This window comes from Psammomys obesus, unplaced genomic scaffold (assembly GCF_907164565.1).
Source record: "Psammomys obesus unplaced genomic scaffold, mPsaObe1.curated_primary_1811, whole genome shotgun sequence".
NCBI classification, from domain to species: domain Eukaryota; kingdom Metazoa; phylum Chordata; class Mammalia; order Rodentia; family Muridae; genus Psammomys; species Psammomys obesus.
Window position 1 is genome coordinate 20,809,874 of NW_026592890.1, and position 21,111 is coordinate 20,830,984.

At 43.6% G+C, this 21,111-nt stretch overlaps 1 protein-coding gene across 1 annotated transcript; it reads right to left on the reverse strand.

Moving 5' to 3' along the window:
* Positions 1 to 518: 518 nt before the first annotated feature.
* Positions 519 to 5,072, reverse strand: Popdc3 (popeye domain containing 3). The gene is made up of 3 exons (XM_055616171.1): positions 4,588 to 5,072; positions 3,318 to 3,426; positions 519 to 871 (listed from the first exon to the last, which is right to left on the reverse strand). Exons 1-3 carry the CDS (start codon positions 5,070 to 5,072, stop codon positions 590 to 592), a joined length of 876 nt encoding a protein of 291 aa, XP_055472146.1. The 3' UTR covers positions 519 to 589.
* Between the last annotated feature and the right edge of the window lie 16,039 nt (positions 5,073 to 21,111).

The window sequence follows — 21,111 nt, forward strand, 5'->3', positions numbered from 1 at the left end:
AGTTTTGCTTTCTATGAGTCGCCTCTTTTCGTGGTAACTGTAAAGCATAAGCTCAGGATTTGTTTGTAGCAAGAAAGTAGGCTTCCAATTGGCTTGTTATTGTTTCTTACATTTATTCTACTTTTTAGTCACATGAAAGAACAACTTCACATGTAAAAGAAACAATTGCTTCCCACACCAACAATGGAACTTACATTCATCAGAGATTGTCACAAACAAGCAGATTCCAGAAATGAGTCTGTGGACTGTAGCAACGAGCTCTCATGCTGAGAACATTTGCTAACTGCTTCTCCTGGGCCAACAGTACAAGGCAGCATGTTTGAGAAAATATCAGAGAATTCAAAATGACATTCTCTCAGTTCTGATACAGGAAAAGGGGCGAGCTGCCCACTTATAACAGCAAGGAATACAAGAAAATTTGTAAATTTTATTTGCAATGCAGAAGTTAAAATGAAACAAACAGCTGGCAGTGGCATCTTGACTCTGAATTTAAGTTATAAAAATAATAGTGTGCTGACTTGTCCAGGGAATGATGAAGTCTTTTTTTTTTTTTTTTTTTCCAGTAATCATCCAACTTCAGGTTTTGAAGTCATTTGTTACAGTGCTGTCTGGAATTCTGAAACTGTTCTGTTAGGGGTGATTTGGACAAGTCCGGACTTGACATCTGATAGTAGTTGGGTAACCGAATATCATAGTGATGTTTTTTCCCTATATAGATCCTGTCGTTCAAGGCGTAGAGCTTGTCTGCAATGTCACTGCCAATTAAAACCGAAAACAGGCGGGAGATGTAGCGATGCTGAGCAAACAGAAGGTATAACTTTTTTCTCCTCCAAGACACATATCGACAATCAGTTTCTGCTGTGAGGGTTACCTAAAAAACATAAAGAGGCATATAAAACAAAACTAGAGAGCAAGGGATTCAAACACAGTTTTTGTTGTTCTTTAATTCTTTATTAATTACACTTTGTTCACTTGGTATCCCCTCTGTGGTTCCCACCCTCCTCCCTTCCCAATCCCTCCCTTCTTCCACCCTCTGCATGCATGCCCCTCCCCAAGTCCACTGATAGGGGAGGACTTTTTTTCCTTCCTTCTGACCCTAGTCAATTAGGTCTCATCAGGAGTGGCTGCATTGTCTTCTTCTGTGGCCTGGTAATGCTGCTTCCCCCTCAGGGGGAGGTAATTAAAGAGCAGGCCAATCAGTTCATGTCAGAAACAGTCCCTGTTCCTATTACGATGGAACCCACTTGGATACTGAACTGCCATGGGCTACATCTGTGCATGAGTCTTAGGTTATCTCCATGCATAGTCCTTGGTTGGAGAATCAGTCTCAGGAAAGACTCCTGTGCTCAGATTTTTTGGTTCTGTTGCTCTCCTAGTGAAGTTCCTGTCCTCTCCAGATCTTACTGTTTCCCACTTCTTTCCTAAGATTCCCTGCACTCTGCCCAAAGGTTGCCCATAAGTCTCAGCATCTGCATTGATAGTCTGCAGGGCAGAGCCTTTTAAACAGCAAAAAAATCAAGTAATCCAATTAAAAAATGGAGTACAGAGCTAAACAGAAAATTCTCAATAGAGGAATATCGAATGGCAGAGAAACACTTGAAGAAATGCTCAACCTCATTAGCCATCAGGAAATGCAAATCAAAACGACGCTAAGACCTTACACCCATCAGAATGGCTAAGATCAAAAACTCAAGAGACAACACATGCTGGAAAGGTTGTGGAGAAAGGGGAACCCTTCTCCACTGCTGGTGGGAATGTAAACTTTTACAACCACTCTGGAAAACAATCTGGCGCATTCTCAGACAACTAGGAATAGCGCTTCCTCAAGATCCAGCCATACCACTCCTAGGCATATATCCAAAAGAGTCTCAAGTACACAATAAGGACATTTGTTCAACCATGTTTGTAGCAGCTTTATTTGTAATAGCCAGAAGCTGGAAACAGCCCAGATGCCCCTCAGTGGAGGAATGGATGCACAAATTGTGGTATATCTACACAGTGGAATAATATTACTTAGCAATAAAAAACAAGGAAATCATGAAATTTGCAGGTAAATAGTGGGATCTGGAAAAGATCATCCTGAGTGAGCTAACCCAGAAGCAGAAAGATGCACACTTTCTATACTCACTCATAGACATATAAGATAAACCTACTAAAATCTGTACACCTAAAGAAACTAATTAAGAGGGAGGACTCAAACACAGTTTTTAAATGTTTATTTTTATGTATATAAGTGTATGTATGTACAGCACACGTGTGCAGTGCCCACAGAGGCCAGAAGAGGGCATCAGATCCCCTGGAACAGGAGTTTCAAACGTTTGTGAGCTGCCATGTGGGTACTGGGAACTGAACCCATGTTCTCTGCACGAGCAGCCAGTGCTCTTAACCACTGAGCCATCTCTCCAGCACCTTCAATCACATTTTTTCCTGCCCCAAATTTTTAAATGAATTTCTTACTGTCCTTTTATGCAAAAAAAAAAAAAAAAAAAACAAAACACAACTCCTTAGCTGATAGACAAAAATATTGTAAAAACAAGATATTAAATATTAAAATTTATTACTTCTCATCTAATCACAGTGCTGTATGGGATGCCCCTCTTGATTGTGTTTTGCATTTTGCAGAGCTATTTCATACAAAAAAATGAAAGAGTAAAGCTGGCTAATGTGAAAGGAATATACAAAGAAGACGGTGTGTGGACTTTTAACCCTAACACAGTTTCTCTTTTACAAAATGGGATTTACTGACACCACTTTGGCATATGTACATGAATTTGAATTTCCGTACACATGTGTGCTTTTGGTTTATAGGAAACAGTAGAGCGTAATGAATAGAACCAAGTAACATGATTGCCTTTTAATACTACCAAAACATGACAGGATAGAAATGACAGCAAGTTTAGAAATAACCAAATCCCATCAGCATTTTCGGTTTTGAAAAACCATTTGTTTTGTGGTAAGTGCGATATTTTTTTTTTCTCTTGGCATTTCCTAAACTATCACACTGGCAGTTTTTAAAGTCAAATCTTTACATATTAATCCCCATATGTGAGGTTCAACATGGGAAATCTAGAGAGTTCTCCTCACAGAATCCTCCTGTCACATCTATTCCCATTCTCTCTGTGGTTGCTTGTGTGACTGATGTCAGTCAGCAGGACTCAGGCTTGGGGAGCAGGCATGAAGCAAACCGTATCCCGAAGTCAAACATAAATTAAAGCAGTGTTAGATATTGTTCTGTGTGTGTGCTCACTTGCTCTAAACCAAACATGCGTCTGTGTAGAAGGGTGGGGCATTACCCATGAGGCCGGATTAGCCCTTACCTGAAAAATGCCTTCCTCTGTGGGTCTTAGCGAATCCCACTCAGGAGAATCCAGGAACTGAAAGGGGGAAATATAATGCAGAAATTCGCCATCAACTGTCACTCTGATCCTAGCAAGACACAAGAACATCTGTTATTCGCTGAGAAGCAAGTGTGTATACATCTGGGGGCATTCTCTGTGTTTGTGTGTGTGGGGGTATACTTCCAGCCTCTGGCGACTTCTCTGTGGAGTTTTGAAGAACAAAACAATAAATTTTTATACCACCGTAGTACCCTATAAGATCTGTGTGCTGACATTCCTCACTTAGGAGTCTGGAAGAGTAAGTGAAATTCACCGAGAGTTCATCGAGATGCACACGTATGAGATGAGTCTGTTTCATATGCATGCCTCGCCTCGGCATGAGACTTGAGTGTGCCCAGATTTTCTGATTGCCCAGGAGGGAGTTTAAGAGCACAGCGGAGGTCTGCTACAAGCACCTCTACGAGTTAAAGGTTCAGTCTTTCCCTTTCGTTCAACATAACTTATTTTTATTTCCTGTGCGTTGGTGTTTTGCCTACACGTGTGTTTGTGTAAAGGTGTTGGATCCCCTGAGTTAGAGCCAGTTATGAGCTTCCATGTGGGTGCTGGGAATTGAACCCTGGTCCTCTGGAACAGCAGCTGGTGCTCTTTACCACTGAGCCATCTCTCCAGCCCCTAATCTTTTCAAAGACATGAAAAACACATTGCTGCATGCCCCTTCAAAGTTTTCCAGGTTGTATCCTATATAAGTATACTCTTGGAGTACTCACTCCCACTTCTCATGAGGGGGAAAATGGTAGAATTTACTGAATAAATTTAATAATATGAAATTAAAAGTTCCTGGTTTTGTAGAAGAATGCTAGAAGTGTCTACCCAAAATCCCTTGTGTGCCAGTGAAGGCACACAATTCGACCTGCCTCGTCCTCTTTGACTTTCAGTGACTAGCTACGATACTGCTACTGCCTCCACACAACTAACTTTATGCCTCCATTTTAAAGCTTGTGAATTTTATTTCTGCAATGAGAGCGTGGGACTCCAGACTATTTCCTGATTCACGTGACCCGTGTCCTTTAGATAGCCACGCCTATGCCATGTCTCAAAGATTGCCCCGAATCTCAGGGTGCTAAATGCCACCCAGGACTATGCTATACCAACATAGAAAAAAATAAAAAAATAAAAAATAAAAAAAAAAGAGCAAGGAAGCACAGAAAACCACTATGGAGGAAAGACACACAGCGCAGAGGGTACAAACCTTCCCGAGACGAGCATGGAGAGTCTATCAATGGAGGTTTTCCCCTGCATGGAGTAACAGTGCTCCTTTTCCAAAGTGACCACCTCAGAGCTCAGAGCAATGATTCTGAAGACGGGCAAAGGGATCCCGAGGGGCTTGAACAGGGAGCTGTACAGCACCTGGAATTCTCGGGCAAAGGTTATGCTGTGAACTTGATAGGCAATGTGAACAAACTGCATGAAGCAGATCACGAACAGCACAAAATTCCAGGAAAATATGTCAGCAGCACAGACGTCTACCCATGCCCAGACCGCAGTACAGAGGAAACCCAGGCCCAGCAAGCTGAAGACATAAAGGAGCCCGAAGAATCCACTGCCACCCATGAAACCTACTACAAATAAGATACTGGCGAGGTGGTAAATGGCCCCTTCGGCCTCTTGCTTCCAGGTTGTGCAGAGTGGGTGTTCGACCACCAGGCTGTTCCATAAACTTGAATTCTTTTCCATGGCTGTACCGACTGCTTCCCTTGTCAGTTCACTTTAGATGACATCGAGGCCAATGACCGAGTCCTTCGCCTTCCCATCACAGAATGTCGTTTAGTCTTCACAGGCCAGGAGACACTGGAGCTGGCACGGAGAGGTCTAGGGAGCATGGAGCCAAAAAACTAAAGGTTGAGCACCAGTTTCTTTAAGCTCATCTGGGCTCCTGATTCAGCCCAAGTCCACAAAGATTTTGCTATTTCCTGCATAAAAGAAAAAAAGGGACAAAGGATCTAATTAAGCCAGAAGAATAGAATGGTACTTTACTTAATGAATCAACAACATCAATTATGCAAATTGTCTTCCCACTGTTACGGAATCAGGATGTTTTAGGCACAAATATTAATTAAATTTCTAATAAGAGCATATTTATCAGAATTGGCTAGCTATTTATTCCTCAGGGTGTTCAGGTTAGTTTTTGTCAACTTGACACAAGGCAGAGTCTCCTGAGAAGGAGTCTTAATTGAGGGAATGCCTCCATCAGACTGCTGTAGGAAAGTTTGTGGGCCATTTTGTTGGTTAATGGTTCATGTAAAAGGACCCAGCCCCACCCTGGGTAGTGCCAGCCCTGGGCAGGTGATCCTGAGTTATATGAAAAAGCAAACTCAGTAAGCCATGGAGAGCAAGCCAATACCAACATTCCGCCATGGCCTCTGCCTCAGTTCTTGCCTCTGGGTTCCTACCTTGAGCTCCCAGCCCTGACAGCCCTCAATGATAGCTTCTAATCTGTAAGATTCAATAGGCCCTCTCTTCCCCAGGTTAGTTTTACTCAGTGTTTTATCACAGGAAAAGACAGAATACTAGAATGCAGGGTCGCTAACTCCTCAGCCAGCTACTCTATAGCAGCGGTAGGGCATAACTCAGAATCTGTTGACACAAATGACTAATAAGGGAAAGCCACAGACCTTCCCACATATATATATTAAATCAAGATCGCTGAGGTTGGCTCCCAGGGGTGTGTATTTTGAACGTGTAATTATGATGAATCCATGGACCTTCCAAGATCCTCCTCTCTTGAGGAATACTGTCTGATGCTACAGTGTTTTCACCTTATACATGAAACACTTGAAGCTCAGAGGAGCCAGGACTGTTTTGTTTTCAAGTTACAAGTCAAAGCAGAGCAGGACTTCAGTACCACTGCCCCGTGCTGGGTCCAATCCCATGGTATTTCATGAAAAATGGTTGAAGCTTGACCCTACAAGGCCCCCAAATAAGTCATAAACACAGGAAACACAGGCTCAGGAGAGAGATCTTTAAGAATACAGAACAGTCTGTGAAAATGTTTAATAAGTTAGATTCAGAGAACTTAAGAAGGTGCACAGGAGAGCATGATTTTTTGTATCAGTGAGTCACATCCATATATCACATCCATATAAATAAACAGAGTAATTCCTGTTACTCAAACATTTACCAGATGGTCAACAATCTCATTGGGTCTGTTCCTCTGTTTATATATTCTCTGCTCTTTCAACCATGGGACCTGGGTCTCCTAGAGAGAATGGGGCTTAATGACAGACGTCCAGGATCAAGGCATCATTCAGCATACCACTTCCTCAGCACTAACACTAACCCGGAAGTATCAGTTAGGTTGAGTCTTAAGGAACAGTAACGTGAAAAGACCTTGAATGTGGACACTGGGTTCCCTGGCTTCCAGGACACCTGTTAAAGTATCATGAAGCACAGCCAGGGTCTCATAAGGAAAGAATAAAAGTCCACACACAGAATGAGCATGTCTGACTGAGTGGGAAGGACCAGGGCATCACTAACAGAACTAGAAATGAAGGCCCTGCTGATGTTGGCCCCCTTCACCCATGAACCTCTTCTCAAGTAATGAGAGCCCTGCAGGTGGATCAGAAAGGAAGAGAAAGAGGAAAGGGGGCGGGAGGGAAGGAACAAATGGCTTAGGTATATAACTTACAGCTATATAATTTTTTTTTTTTTTTACTTGTTTTAAAAGATATTTCAAGCATCTTGCAGATCCCTAATTACAGTCAATCTGTGAGACGCGGGAGTCAAACAGACCAGCATTTCTGAGCATGCTCAGTGTCTCCTCTTGGAAAAAAACAGCACACAGAATTCCGTACTACTGGACTGTCACAACAAAGGGCAGTTCTCAAAAATGCAAGGAGGACTGCAAATACCAGCCCTGCAAATGTCACTCTCCTGCTGTTTTACTTTTAAAACTGGGGCATTTTAACCAATCAATTCTTCAGGATACTCAGCACAGCCACGAAAACCAATATGAAAAGAGTTGCTGGTAGGTCTATGAACTTTGGTTTGAACTCCCTTAAAAATGTATAATCCTCAATGAAATGTTAAGACGCTGCTAATAAGAGGAAGGCCACATGAAACGTTCATGGTGATTCAGAAGGGAGCACAGGGGAATTGGATCCTTAAATGTTTGATTTGGAAATTGGGATCCAGAGTTCTAGGAGGGAGGGACTGTGTTCAGGCCTGGGACTGCTGAAGAATGCTGACTTGCCCTGATTGAATTACTCCACACGCAGTGTGGTGTGTTTTTGTCCAGTCACCACAACAGATGTCCTTTATTAGAAGAAGAAGAACTGACAGGAGCAGGTGATGGGCAGGAAAGGGCCTCTGCCATGTGTCACCATCGCCCTGAGAGCCCAGCATGATTCATCCACCAGCAGCCCGCCTCACAGACCCTCAGGCCTCGTCATTTTTGTGTGAAAATAGTGCTGAAATGGCCGAGCAGCCCAATGGACACCTTCCCCAAGCAGTAACTGATCTTGCCCTCTGAGCTATAAACAGAGAAGACAAGATCTAGCAAGAAATCTAACTGCTCCAAGTCTAACCAGATTTCCTCTTAAATCTTTATGACTGTGAATTATAAAGGAGTAAGAGGACAAAAAGATGCTCAGTGGCAGGTGGCATAACCCTGGTGGCACAGGGATGAAGATTAGCCCAGAACTGTGCTTGTCTGCTTCGCACTGCATATATTATCTCTCTGCCTGGGGGAGGCAGAATCTAAATCATACCAGGTATGGGGGAGCTGGGCACAGCCTGGCCAAGTCCCTGGCATCAGGCTAGTTACAGCCATCAGCGTGGAAGCTCAATGTCCCTCTGCCCAGCTTCACTCTGGCCAGGAGGCAAATCTTTGAATCAGATAGTATGAAAGTGCTGGGGAACAGGTTTGCCAGGAAACTAAAAACACCTCTCAGTGGATGTTTAAGACCTGCTCTGTCTGCTTGCAGTGCTCAGTTCACATCTAACCGTTCCAAGTCTAACAGTTGTGCTTCTGGAAACACAGACAGCCACTCGTGAAACCATTTGCTGTACTATTTAACGCTGACTGATTCTTCCTCCGGGGTCTGAAAGTCTAAAGGGCAGCAGCAGAGACAGATGCTATTGTATGCCTGATCCCTGGCATTCAATGAATGTTAGCTGAATATGCTGGGATATTCCATCCCTAATGTAGGATGTTGAAATACCTTCCGGGTGCCCTAAGGGCACAGATTCAGGGAGGAGCCCAACTTCTGAGATACTTCAACACAAATACACTGAGGAGTTGGGGAATCTTTTTTTCTTCTCCCCAAACATTTGGACCAAGTCCATATTCAAGGGGAATCCTTTACCTACAACCTCGAGCTTCTTCAGAACATTCGATTACTGTTTTGATTAAAGACAATAACTAGTATGGTAGCCAGTGCTATTGAGTTATTTGGGTTGCTAGGCAACCCAGAAGCTCAAAATTCAAATAGTCTACTTATTAATTAGAATCAGATCCCAACTTCAGTATGTGTTCAATATGCTAAGTTGTCTTTTTTTTTTCTACTTACCATCAAGATGGTACACTTACTCAATACTTCTGTGTGAGGCAGATTTTTAAAACTATCTCACTCAACAACCCCAGGAGGCAGGTAATTTTATCTCAATTTTACTGATGAGACTTTTGAAATTCAGAGAAGGTTAAAAAAAAAAAAAAGTTGTCCAAGGTCAAACTGCTTAAATATGACACGCATTCTCTTCTGCATAAATCTGCTTCCGCTATCCATCACCAAGACTTAGAAACCAAGGCTCTTACTCTGCTTTCTGTTCTCTACATGTGCCTAGGAAAGTTTACTCACAAACAGAGCAGGGGAAACACCACCGTTTTATCTATTTAAAGTGGTACCAGAAGCCAGGTAACATGACAGCTCCGGAAATCCCGCCACTCAGGAGGCAGAGGCACGACGATCTTGAATTGGAAGGCAGCCTAGGCTACGTAGGGAATCATGCCTAAAACGTAAAGGGCAAACAACAACAAAAAAACAGTAGTAGATTCTCCACCCAGACTCTGTTTATGACCTCCACATCCACATCCACAGGCTTTTGACTAGGTTTGTACAGACCTCAAATCTGATCAGAAAGCGCTTGCTTACCCCAATATTGAATCACTGGGCACATTTTGGCCTGGCAGGTCAGCATTATACCGACAGGGTTCACGACTGGATAAGACAACTGATGACTCCTCTACCCCAGCAGCCTGCAGACTCCACTCCAGCACCGTGAAAGCTAGCCAGCAGAGAGGAAGCTGGAAGCTCAATTTTAGCTTAATTTTTCTTGAAACCGAAGTGTATAGCATCTTCTGAAACAGGGTCTTAGTATATAGATCTGGTGCATGACCAAGAGCAGTGGCAATCGCCTGTATTGTTTTGGGGGCTTCTGCGGCTTTCCAGGTCAACAACTAAGTAGGTTCGTCACACCTACTTCTAGTATATTCCTGCAATTACCTACAGCTTCAGGAACAAGCATTATCCACCCACGCAGGGGAGCTCTGTTCAAACTGCACATGTATGTGCGTGTTTGTGCGGACAGGTGCATACCACAGCATATGTGTGGAAGTCAGGGCTTGGTCCTCACCTTCCTTGTCTGAAACAGAGTTGTTCGCTGTTGTTCACTGCAGAATATACTAGGTTAGCTGGCCTGGGAGCTTCTGGGAATTCTCCTGGCTCTGCCTCCCCTTCCACTGCAGGAGCACCGGGTTCACAGATAAACACAGATGCATCAGGCTTTACACGAGGGTTGAGAATTCAGACTCAATCCTCACACTTGTATCACAAATGTTTTACCCACTGAACCCCTAGTCCTTGCTTTTCTGGTATTATATATTTTAATTAGTTTACAAGTACTATATTTCCACAATTCTTTTTTCCTACATCCGTTTTGGCTGACCTACCCGCCATTCCCTCTCTCTGTCTCCATTTTAACCTTTCCACCATTGGTATTCCTCTCATCTACCTTCACACTGCATGTGTTCTACCATCCCTCCAAACAAGCCCCACCCTCTTCTAGCTTCCTGGCTTCTGCAAACACACAAACCTAGGAGAAAATGCACCGCTGCTGTAGAATGAGCTGCCTTCTACACATCTATGTTTATATTCATAGACCAGTGCTGCTCTCAGCCTTGGTCTGAGAAACTTGTTCTCCTGCGGGCAGTGGGGAGTGTAGACTTAGAACTGGTCTGAGTGCTGAGAACCAGTGACTGGTGAGCGCTCCGCCCTAAATGGGACATCTGTATCATACCCTGCAGGGCTCACGGAACACCGAGCAAGAAGGACGTTAAAAATGGAAGAGCTGGAGACCAGGAGGGACGCTGAGAAACAGCGCTTTCTGGCCATGGGAGGGGCTTTGTACTCGTGAGACCACTGCAGCTGCGTTTAGCTGGCTTAGACTGGGCCCACAAACATCCCGTCATGGATCGGGACTCATGGCCTCACTCTCAGCTAAGACGCTATTGGCAGCTGATCATTTTCATCAGGGATGGGGCCGTCAGCACATTGCCTATGCCAGTAAACAACCCTCCACGCATATATGACCAACCCTGGCTAGACACACGCACGCACATGCTCACACAAAGACACACACATACACAGTCACACAGACACACACACACACACACACACACACACTCTTACAGGTCCATGCACACAGACATAGACAGACTCACACACACAGGTAAGAGGGGAACTTGTTGGGACAAAGGAGAGGTCACAGTGGTATGGTAAGAAGGGTCAGGAAAGGATAAATATAGTCAGCATACATTACATACATGTCCAATGCGCAATGTTTTAAATGCAAATAAATAGTACCACATGGTTCAGAAGAAACCTGTTTCCCCCTCACCTTATTATTTAAAATAATGTAAAAACAGGACCTCTATACTTGTTGCTCGTATTTTATAGAGCTAAGCCACTGAGACTAGTGCAGTTTCTAAACACCGCCCTTCCCTAGAGGATTCCAACTGAAAACAGGAAGGCTGACAGCTACACTGGCTGCCCTCCCTCTTTAATTATTAATGCAAAGTTGGCGCGGTCCTGCAAAGGTGATCTCTTGCTGCTCTTTGCCTGTGTTCTGGCCTCCCATTCATCCTGTGGACCCATAACTACCCACTCTCTTCTCCCCAGAGGGCATAAAGCCCCCCTCTGGAAGCCAGCAACAGCTCTCTCCCTTAGTTCAGTTCTTCCGAAGCCACTCATATCAGTCATGTTGGCGCCTAAACTGCCCAGCTCAGCAGTAAGAGTGCTTGTTACCTCATCATGAGGACAGTTTCGGCCACTTTTCTATTGCTGTAGTAACACACCCATGGCCAAGGCAACTCATAAAACAAAGTATTTAACTTGGGGCTCGAGATTCCGGAGGGTTGGAATCCATGTCCGTCATGGTGGGGATCATGGCAGCAGGCAGGCGGGGGTAGTAGCTGAGAGGAGGCAGAGAGAGCTAACTGGGGTGTCTTTGAAACCTACCCTGAGTGACACACTTCCTCCAACAAAGCCATACTTCCTAATCCTTCCCAAGCATTTCCACCATTTAGAGACCAAGTATTCAAACACAAGAGCCACTCTTACCCAAACCATCACAGTACCAAAGTGGAATCCCGGAGCCCTTATTAGGTAGCGTGCAAGTATCTATAACTCCAGATCAAAAGATCTCACAAGCACTTCAGCCTTCACAGGTACGTACCCCTTTCAAATATATACATGTTTGTTCATATACCCAGAGATACGTACACACAGATGTGTGAGCACAGACACAAATAAAATTATTTCTTTTCTTTCCTTTTTTAAAACAGAGTTGAATTTTATAGTTCTGGCTGACCTGGACCTAACCTGGCCGCATCTAAGAGGCTGGCCTCAAACAGAGCTCTGCCTGCCTCTGCATCTTGAGCGCTGGGATTAAAGGTGTGAGCCACCATATCCAGCCCAATAAAAACAATTCTTAAAATTCAAATAAAATAAGCCTTTCCTCTTTATGAGATACTGTCACAGTAACAAGAAAGCCAGCACAATCATCTCCGTTTCTCTTCTTTGCAGAGGAGAGGGGGCATTTTTCTTTCTCATTTTGATCATTCTAAAGAACTCAAGACTGTGGATATTTTGTGGTGAGTCTAGGCTATGAGCTTTTATTTAATAGTCTTAATTTTTTATTTTTTCACCTTATGTAAATGATTGTAATGCTTCCATGTACGTTTGCACACTATGTGCTTGCCTGATGCCAGTGGAGGTCAGAAAAGGGCATCGGATCCCCTGCAGTTACAGATAGCTATGAGTCTCCATGTGAATGGCAGGAACTGAACCTAGATCCTCTGACTGTTCCTGGGCAGAGTCAGGGCTTTAGGAGCTGTGCTGTGCAAAAAGGCATCTGTTAGCCACAAGCAGCAGAGCCCTCAAAATGGGGCACGTCTGGGGAGATGCGTTGCTCACCTTGAGTCCTGAGGACTGGTAGGGAAGTGAAAACACGCCGCTCGTAATTCTCACTAATTACATTTAAAATGAGAGTGCTTTGGAGAGAGTAAGTTAAGTAAAATCTTACATTAAAGCTATTTTCACCTGTCCCTACTTAAAAAAAAATGTTGCCACTGGGAAAGTTAAAAATTTTGTGTGTGGAAGGGTGGGTGAGGGGTGGCTGAGCTTTTAAGAGCAATGGGGCCTTCTCCAGAGAGCCAGGTTCAGTTCCTATCATCTGCATGGTGGCTAACAACCATCTATACCTCCAGAAGCAGGCACGGAACACACATGCTGCACAGACATACATGCAGGCAAAACACCCACACGCATAAACTAAAAACAAGAAAATCTTTCTAACAGTTACATGCGGCTTGCATTAATTTCTATTGAGTAGTGTTAAGAGAGAATCTCTCAAGTAACAAGAGGGAATGGAAAGACTTGGCAAGATGCTGGCAAACAGTGCATATGTATAATGCATTTACATATAAACATGCAAGACTTAGCCAAGATTATGAACAGAGTTGACACAAATGTAAATGAAACTGGCTACAGTATCCATGCACCACAATATCAATTGCTACCCAAGGCATTGATGTCACCACCTGGTTTCCGCCTACAGGGATGGCCAACCCTGCAGGTATAGGCCGCTTTACCCTACCTAGGGAAACACTTTTTACTTTTGCATTGGAGAGTTTCACATGCCCAAGTAATAGAATTACTTGAATTGATTCTTTTATCCTATCTTCTGATGAACTTTACCAAATGCATGATCGCACAGAAATGACAGACATCTTTGTGCCCTTCTGGGTTCCGGAAGGTTCACACCAGTGATGGGTCTCACTTAGTGCATGGAGGAGACTCTTTGTGTCCTGTTATTCTGCAGGCTGGACGATGCCTTTCACGGGGAAACAGTCACTCCTGTGGGCCTCAATCAGAGGACGGGGGGAGGTGGGGGAGTGCGCGTCAGAGCTGAGCTCCTGCAGACCCAGAGAAAGGCAAGCATCCAGACTGCTCTGCCTGGGGAGTCTGTAAGGAAAGGAACGGCAAGTGATCTCTATGAGATGAAAGAATACCTGAGCCAACAAGACAGCTCCTAAGGTAATTAAGGCCTTAGTCCGGTGGTCACCGAGAACTGAAACCCTCCAGTTACCTGAGAGTTTGGAAAACTTCAAACTCCACATGAGAAATGAAATGTGTTTGATCTCTTGACTGCACATCTGTGAGGCTGTGCACTGAGGATCCTGAACTCCTGAACCACAGAAACTGTGATAATGTGTGTTTAAGGCAGTAAGCTTCTGGTTTTGAGATATATATATAAATGCACTCTGGATGGATGGATAGATAGATAGATAGATAGATAGATAGATAGATATCTTTTATCTCTATTTCTCTATCTCTCTACTCTGTCTATCTATCTATCTATCTATCTATCTATCTATCTATCTATCTATCTATCTATCTATCTATCTATCTATTAAAAAACACCCAGAGGCCAACACTCAAAACCTGGCCTTTAAGAAAATAAAACAGGGGCTGGAGAGACGGTTCTGTGGCTAAGCGCACTGTCTGTTCTTCCAGAGGCCCAGAGTTCAATTCCCAGCAACCACATGGTGGCTCACAATCATCTATATACTGGGATTTGTTGCCTCCTTCTGGCATACAGGTATACAGGCAGATAGAGCAATCATATATATAAAATAAAATAAATTTCAAAAAGAAAATAAACAGCTCTGCAATTCTTTCATCAGTGCAACTCCACACAATAGATATAATTGTGAAACCGGGTAACCAGTGAGAAATTAATGCAGCATTCAGTGGCCTCCTTCTCTGCTCTTACGTGTTATTAGCAGCACATCTCATTTATTAAGCATTTACTGTGTGCCAGGAAATCAAGGATCTCAAAATAGCATGTTATTTAATCTCTAAGAACTTTTGAAGTAGATAGTTTTGTCACCATTTTATATATGAGAGAACGGAGGTGAGGAGTTTGAACACGTTACTTAAGGATGCGCAAGCCCTAGATTCCAGAGCCAGCCCTGCACAGGTGGATAGCAGAGTCTGTTCTTTTGCTAGTGCTTCGTGTATGGTCTGAGTCTGAGTACTTGGACAGGCTATGACAAATCCACAGCATTCCTGTCTGTGCCCTTCAGATTTAGATTCAAATACTCTGTCTTTTCACGAAGCTACAGTTTTTGAGCCACAAAGGATGAGAAGGTGGGCCTCAGCAGTTCAGTCATTCAGCCCAAGCCTACTTGATTTGAAGTGGTGGCAGTTTTCCTTCCTCACCGTGCCATGTAACCGACTCTAACAGCCGCCTGTCTATGTTTGGTTTCCTACACTCTGCAAACTGGAACCTTCCCTTTTCTGCTAAATACACACAGCCAGAGGTGACTCCTGGTAAAGGGAGAGAAGCTAGACCATTGAATGACCTATTTTCTAAACTAAAAATCTCTCTCTCCCTCTCTCTCCTCTCTCTCCCTTCTCTCTTTCTCCCTCTCCTCTCTCTCTCTCACACACACAAACACAAACTCACACACACACATACACACACTTCTCCTTGCTCCCAGTGCCCGCCACACCGCAGATGAATTTTCATTTTTGACAGCTTTGAAAAGAATAGCCAGTTGGCTATCATCTTCTAATCTTCTCTCTCCTTCCTTCCTTCCCTCCCTCCCTCTCTCTTCTAGCTGAATAGGTGCATCACATACACTTGGGCCAGGGAGGTCCCTTTTGGTGGTGGTCACAACTGGGCTCCTTTAGAATAGGAAATGTTAGTGATTCTTATCAAATGGAAATGCACCGGCTGTCAACTTTTAGCCATCTAGAGGCAAGTCTACTGCAGCTCAGCATATGTGGTCCCCAAAGCACTGCACTGTGCAAAATTGCAACCTGAGCTATAGGGAGGAAAATGGATTAGAGACGGAACACTCCCAAACTTTGCCAGTGGTGCCTTGTAAAAGGATAAGAATTTAGTAAGAATAATAGCACCATTTTATACATGTAAAAGTGGCTAAAAATACACAAATATGACTTTGACCTTTAGAAAGACCTGCAACTTGAGACCGCTCCACATGTCAAACCTCAAAAAGAAAATAGGTAAAAACCAAATAGTTCCCTGCCCCTGCCCTTCTTTTCCCTTAGGTGACACCACCTAGTACCCAGAGTCTTCCAAAATGCTTCCATTGTTTCTTTTCAAACGTTATTTGGCACTTTTGAACCGAATTGTTTAGACCTGTTTGGAGTCTTGAGTGAACATGTTTCATCTGGGAGAGGGCATAAATGTGAACTAACAGCAAACCCTGGCATCAGAGGGCAATGCGTGATGAAGGCAGGGTAGCTGGCTCATATCTGAATGCGTGTGTCTGTGTTTTGTGTATTCCTCCATAGCTCAGGGCACCCAGTCACAGCCCAATACATTCCCCAGTACTTTCTTGTGTAACAAATCATACAGAAGGGAGCAAGAGGGCTGCATGTGTTCTTCTTTAATATGTCAGTTGTCTTTGAAAAATGCGTGTGTTCAAAACATGCACCACAGCATTGACTCTCAATAGCTGGCAAATCAACGTATGCAGTAATTCAAATTCCTTCCTCATGGACTGGCATTTGACTGAAAATCAAAGGTTGACACTATATAGACCCTGCTTCCAAATTTCAAGGGCCATTTACCTAATTAAACTAAGAGTTGTGTACAGTAATACCTAAGACTCGCCCAAAGTCATTCATTTCACACTGATTTGTAAGTAAATGCTATCTTTGCTGTCGGAGGAATGGAATGCGTGCGGAGGACAGGCAGGGAAGCTTCACTGGACTAAAGTGGGTGTGCTCCTCCCCCAGTCCACAGCAACTGAACGAGTCATGCCCGAGAGAAATGCCCCAAATCATATGCCTACCGCAAAGACTTCCCTTTCCTCACAGACTCATGTTTAGAGATATGTTATGCAAAATTGAAAAAAAATCACTATTTTCTTACAGTGTTCATTAAACAATCAGACCCAGCATAGCTCATCCTTTCATTAAGCTGGTCTATGAAAATATGTCAGTAGCATGCCTGCCTTCCTTGCCATGTTGCTAACGTAACACATTAATTATTTAATGTCTAACCTAAAATACTATGATAAATCTGTGTATATATATATATATATAAACCTTAATTGCTTCTTGTATGGCAACGTCATACATGAATACATACTGCTTTCTAACAACTCTCCCCCACGGCCTCTTGTCTCCCTCTGGTCCCTATCAACCCTCTCCCCAGTCTCTATTGAACAGTCATGACGTTTGGTTTGGTTTTGTGCCCTCTGAGTGTAACCATCCATTTGGAATGATGGTTGAAGCCTGGCAAGTTCTCAAGGTGGTACACAATGGAACTCAAAGATTCCTCCTTGCGGAATTCATCAGTAGCCAAAAGCTGAGTAGCATTTGGACCTTGATTTTTAACGTCATCCCTTCACTGAGGGGGGGGGGGCACAGGAAGTAGGGACAACTAACATCGGTCATGAAGAACGCCAGGAGAGAATCTGCACGGCGTAAGGAGGGGGGGGGGGGGAAGGAGGCAGGGGTACATAGTCTCCTTAGTTTCAAATAAGGAATGGTTTGGCCACATCACGATCGTAGCATCCTTATTCACGATCTATGGTTGTATCCTTTAAATTACATTATTTACTTGGGGTCTGATGCCCATGCCATAGAGGGTGCATGAGGTCAGAGGGAAACTCTGAGCAGTCAGTTCTCTCCCTCCAACCCTGGTCTGATTCCTGGGCACTGAACTCAGAGCATCATACTTTGCAGTAAGTGTCTTCACTCACCGAGCCATCTCTCCAGAGCTACCGAGAAGGGGAAAAAACAACAGCATAACTGATATGGAAGGCAAAGTTAAGATACTGTAAGAATTACTGATGCCCAAAATAAAGAGTTACAAAGTAGAGGAAAATCTATTAATAATGGAAAGATCACCCTCAAATTAAGAACAATAGATTATTCCAATACAGAGAACACAAGTTCCATGAGAAATCGATTCAGAAATTAATCATGCCACAGCCCAACTGGATTATTAAACCTCAAGAAAAAGAAAGGAAACACCGGGACTCTAGGTAGAAAAAGTAAGTCAGTTGCATTGGGGGAGGGGAACTGTGATACCAACCTTGGACTTCCTAGCCACATCAGAGACTACAGAGCTTGTGCTTTAATAGCAGGGAGCCACACAGTCTGCTCTTGAGACACCTTTCTTTTTAATTGGGAAGGCCCCGCTATCACCCACAACGTTAAAACATTAATAGCTCTCCCTCTTTCCTCTGTTTTCTTCTCCTTCCTCCTTCCTCCTTCTCGTCTTTCTTCTCTCTCTCCCTCGCCCCCTTTCTTTGCTATATAGCCCAAGGTATCCTTAGATTCATGATCTTTCCTCAGCTTCTTAGGTCTTGGGGTTAGAGGTGTACACAACCACACCTGCCTCAAAACTGATGCCAAGGTCACTGGCTTTTTTTTTTAAATGTTGAAATATTATTTTTTTTAGATAAAAGAACCTCTATTATTATCTTATGAGAAGAAAAAAAAATTAAACAACTTGACAAGGGTGGGGCAAAAAGGGCCTCAATCAGTCAGGCAGCATTCAGAAAGGACTCGGAGGATCTGCTCATCAGAAGCAACCTTGTACCAAGCTCCCTGAGTTCGATTTCCAGTAATGACATGGTGGCTCATAACTATCTGTAATGGAATCCGATGCTCTCTTCTGTCATGCAGGCATACATGCAAAAAGAGTGCTGATATGTATAAATAAATAAATCTTTGAAAAAGTGAAACAGGACAACAAGGCAGAGACTCTCCATACTGGCGACAATGAGGCATCTGTCGCATTTGCATGAAGTTATAAGTTGGCTGCCTATGTATGGCTGAAACTCAGCTGTTTGTGACTGGTTGAAACCTGGCTACTTGTTACAGAAAACATTCTTGTAAAATACGTTTCCATTTGATTGAGTATGAAGTTGGGTTTAGTTTGTTACAAAAGAATCAAAGCAGGGCAATCAGACTTGGCTAGTGGCCCCACGTGTTTCTGGGTTTGGCTCCCGCTCTCATAGCCATTGCTCTCCCAGTACCCTGAGCTCCACAGAGACAGAGCTGGAGCAAGCAAGACCCGGAGGGCAAGGGGCAGCTCTGTGCCTCACAGAGGAAAATCAACCAAACAGGTGAAAGGAGAGCCTGAGAAGCCAAGGGGTGGAATAGCTTCACGTGTTTTTGTGCAAACCTCAGGAGGAGCACAAGAAGGCACACCAGATGCCCCTGTCAGCTCCATGAAGTGCTCAGAGAGGCGGGGACCATGTCTTCTAAAGAAGGGGGAAATCTGAAGACATGGCAAAGGCTGACAGGGAAACCTACATACCCGCTCCCCCCACCCCAAGAGGAGACCAACGAGAAGTTCAAGGATCTCAAAGCACCCAGGTGGCCTCCTCCAGCCTTCTTCTTGTTCAGTCCCCAGTATCGCCCCCAAATCAAAGGGTGGTCCATTGGTGATGCTGCAAAGAAACCAGGAGAGATGAGGAAGAGCACCGCTGCACATGATAAGCAGCCCTGTGGGAAGAAGGCCGGCAAGCCAAAGGAGAAGAGCGAAAAGGACAGCAGAAAAGGGTGGTCAAGGCTGAAAAGAGAACGAGAAAAAGAAGGAACAGGAAGATGGGAGAGGAGGAAGACGAAAAATAAGTTGGTTCTAGAGCAGTTTTTCTTGTCTGTAAAGCATTTAAACCCCCTTGTACACAACTCATTCCTTTTAAAGAAAATAACTGAAACGTAAGGCCATGTAAGATTTGTTTTGAAACTGAACAGTGTCTTTTTTTTTCTATAGTTAACACAGTCCTGAGTGTGTCTTTAGATAGCCCTGTCCTGGTGGCATTTGCAATGCCCACTAACCCTGCCTGGTTGTGAATTTGCACAGAAATGTAAAGCATGTTCTTCTTGCAGCACAACACAAACTAGTTATATGTGTGGACGGTAGTTTTTGGTTTGGTTTATTTTGTTTCGTCTTCAGTTGTAGATAACTGTCGTTCTGTTAATGGAATACCACTCTATATTGGCATTCTGAATGCTCCCGAGCAAACACAAATATTTTATTAGAAAAAAAAGTTTCTGCCTTTATGAATGTAATTTGCATAAATGTACGCAAAGACACACAAGAGAGCTTTCACTCTGTGGTAAAGAAGCAGATCCATGCATGACGGGATACCTTTCCTTTTCCTTTTCATGATATGGCAGCTTCACTTTGCGTTCTTCATACAATTTAGAAAAAGTAATTTTACACTAAAAAATAATTCAGGGGCTGAGGAGATGACTCAGCTTTAAAAGCACTTGTTGCTCTTGCAGGAAGACCCAGGTTCACTTCCCAGTCCCCACCTGGTGATTCACAACTCCGGTTCTGAGGGATCTGACATCCTTTTCTGACCTCCATGGGCATCAAGCATGCATGTGGTACACATACATTCATGCAGGCAAAACACTCATACACGTATGAAATATAAACTATAAAAATGTGTTTTTAATTTCAAATATAGTAATATATGAACATAATAATCAGAATGAAAAAGGAAAGTCAAAACTATCATTTTTCCTTAGATCTTCCCATCACACGTCCACAAGACATTGAAGCGTTATTCTGAAGCCTTCCCTCCCTATGGATTCCCTATATATAAGAAATGTTAATCTACATTCACAACCACAAAAGAAAAATATTTTTAAATCCCTGTGTAATTTGAAATGAAATGTTGAGTTAGAAAATGCCTCGTTTTTTTTTTTTTAAATTCACATATTTTGACAAAATTTTTTTCTTAATTTTATGCATGTGTTTAATGTATGTGTGTGTTTGCCCAAGTCCCCACTAGTGGCCAGCACTGGGGTTACAGATGTCCCCTTCACAGGCTGCGGACCTGGGCTCAAGTCCTCATGCTCGAATGGCAGGGCCTCTCCAGCTCCTGGATGAGTAATTTTATACATCAAACAGAGAAAGTCGGGGCTGAGGTGGTTGAGCGCTTGCCTAGAATGTGAAAGGCCCTGGATTCGGTTGCCAGCACTGGAGGGAAAACATAGAGAACACAGAATACAACAAACCCATTTCCCCACATAGCCATTACCTAGAATCCACAACTATCAAGGTTTTCACAACAAAGATGTGAGGTTAAAAGTGATACTGAGCTTATTATTTAGCCTGCATTTCATTGTCTGCAGACCAACACCTTTGGGGGAAGACAGATGAGCCAGGCCCCCGCTGTGTGTGGCTACCAGACCTCACAACCACCAAC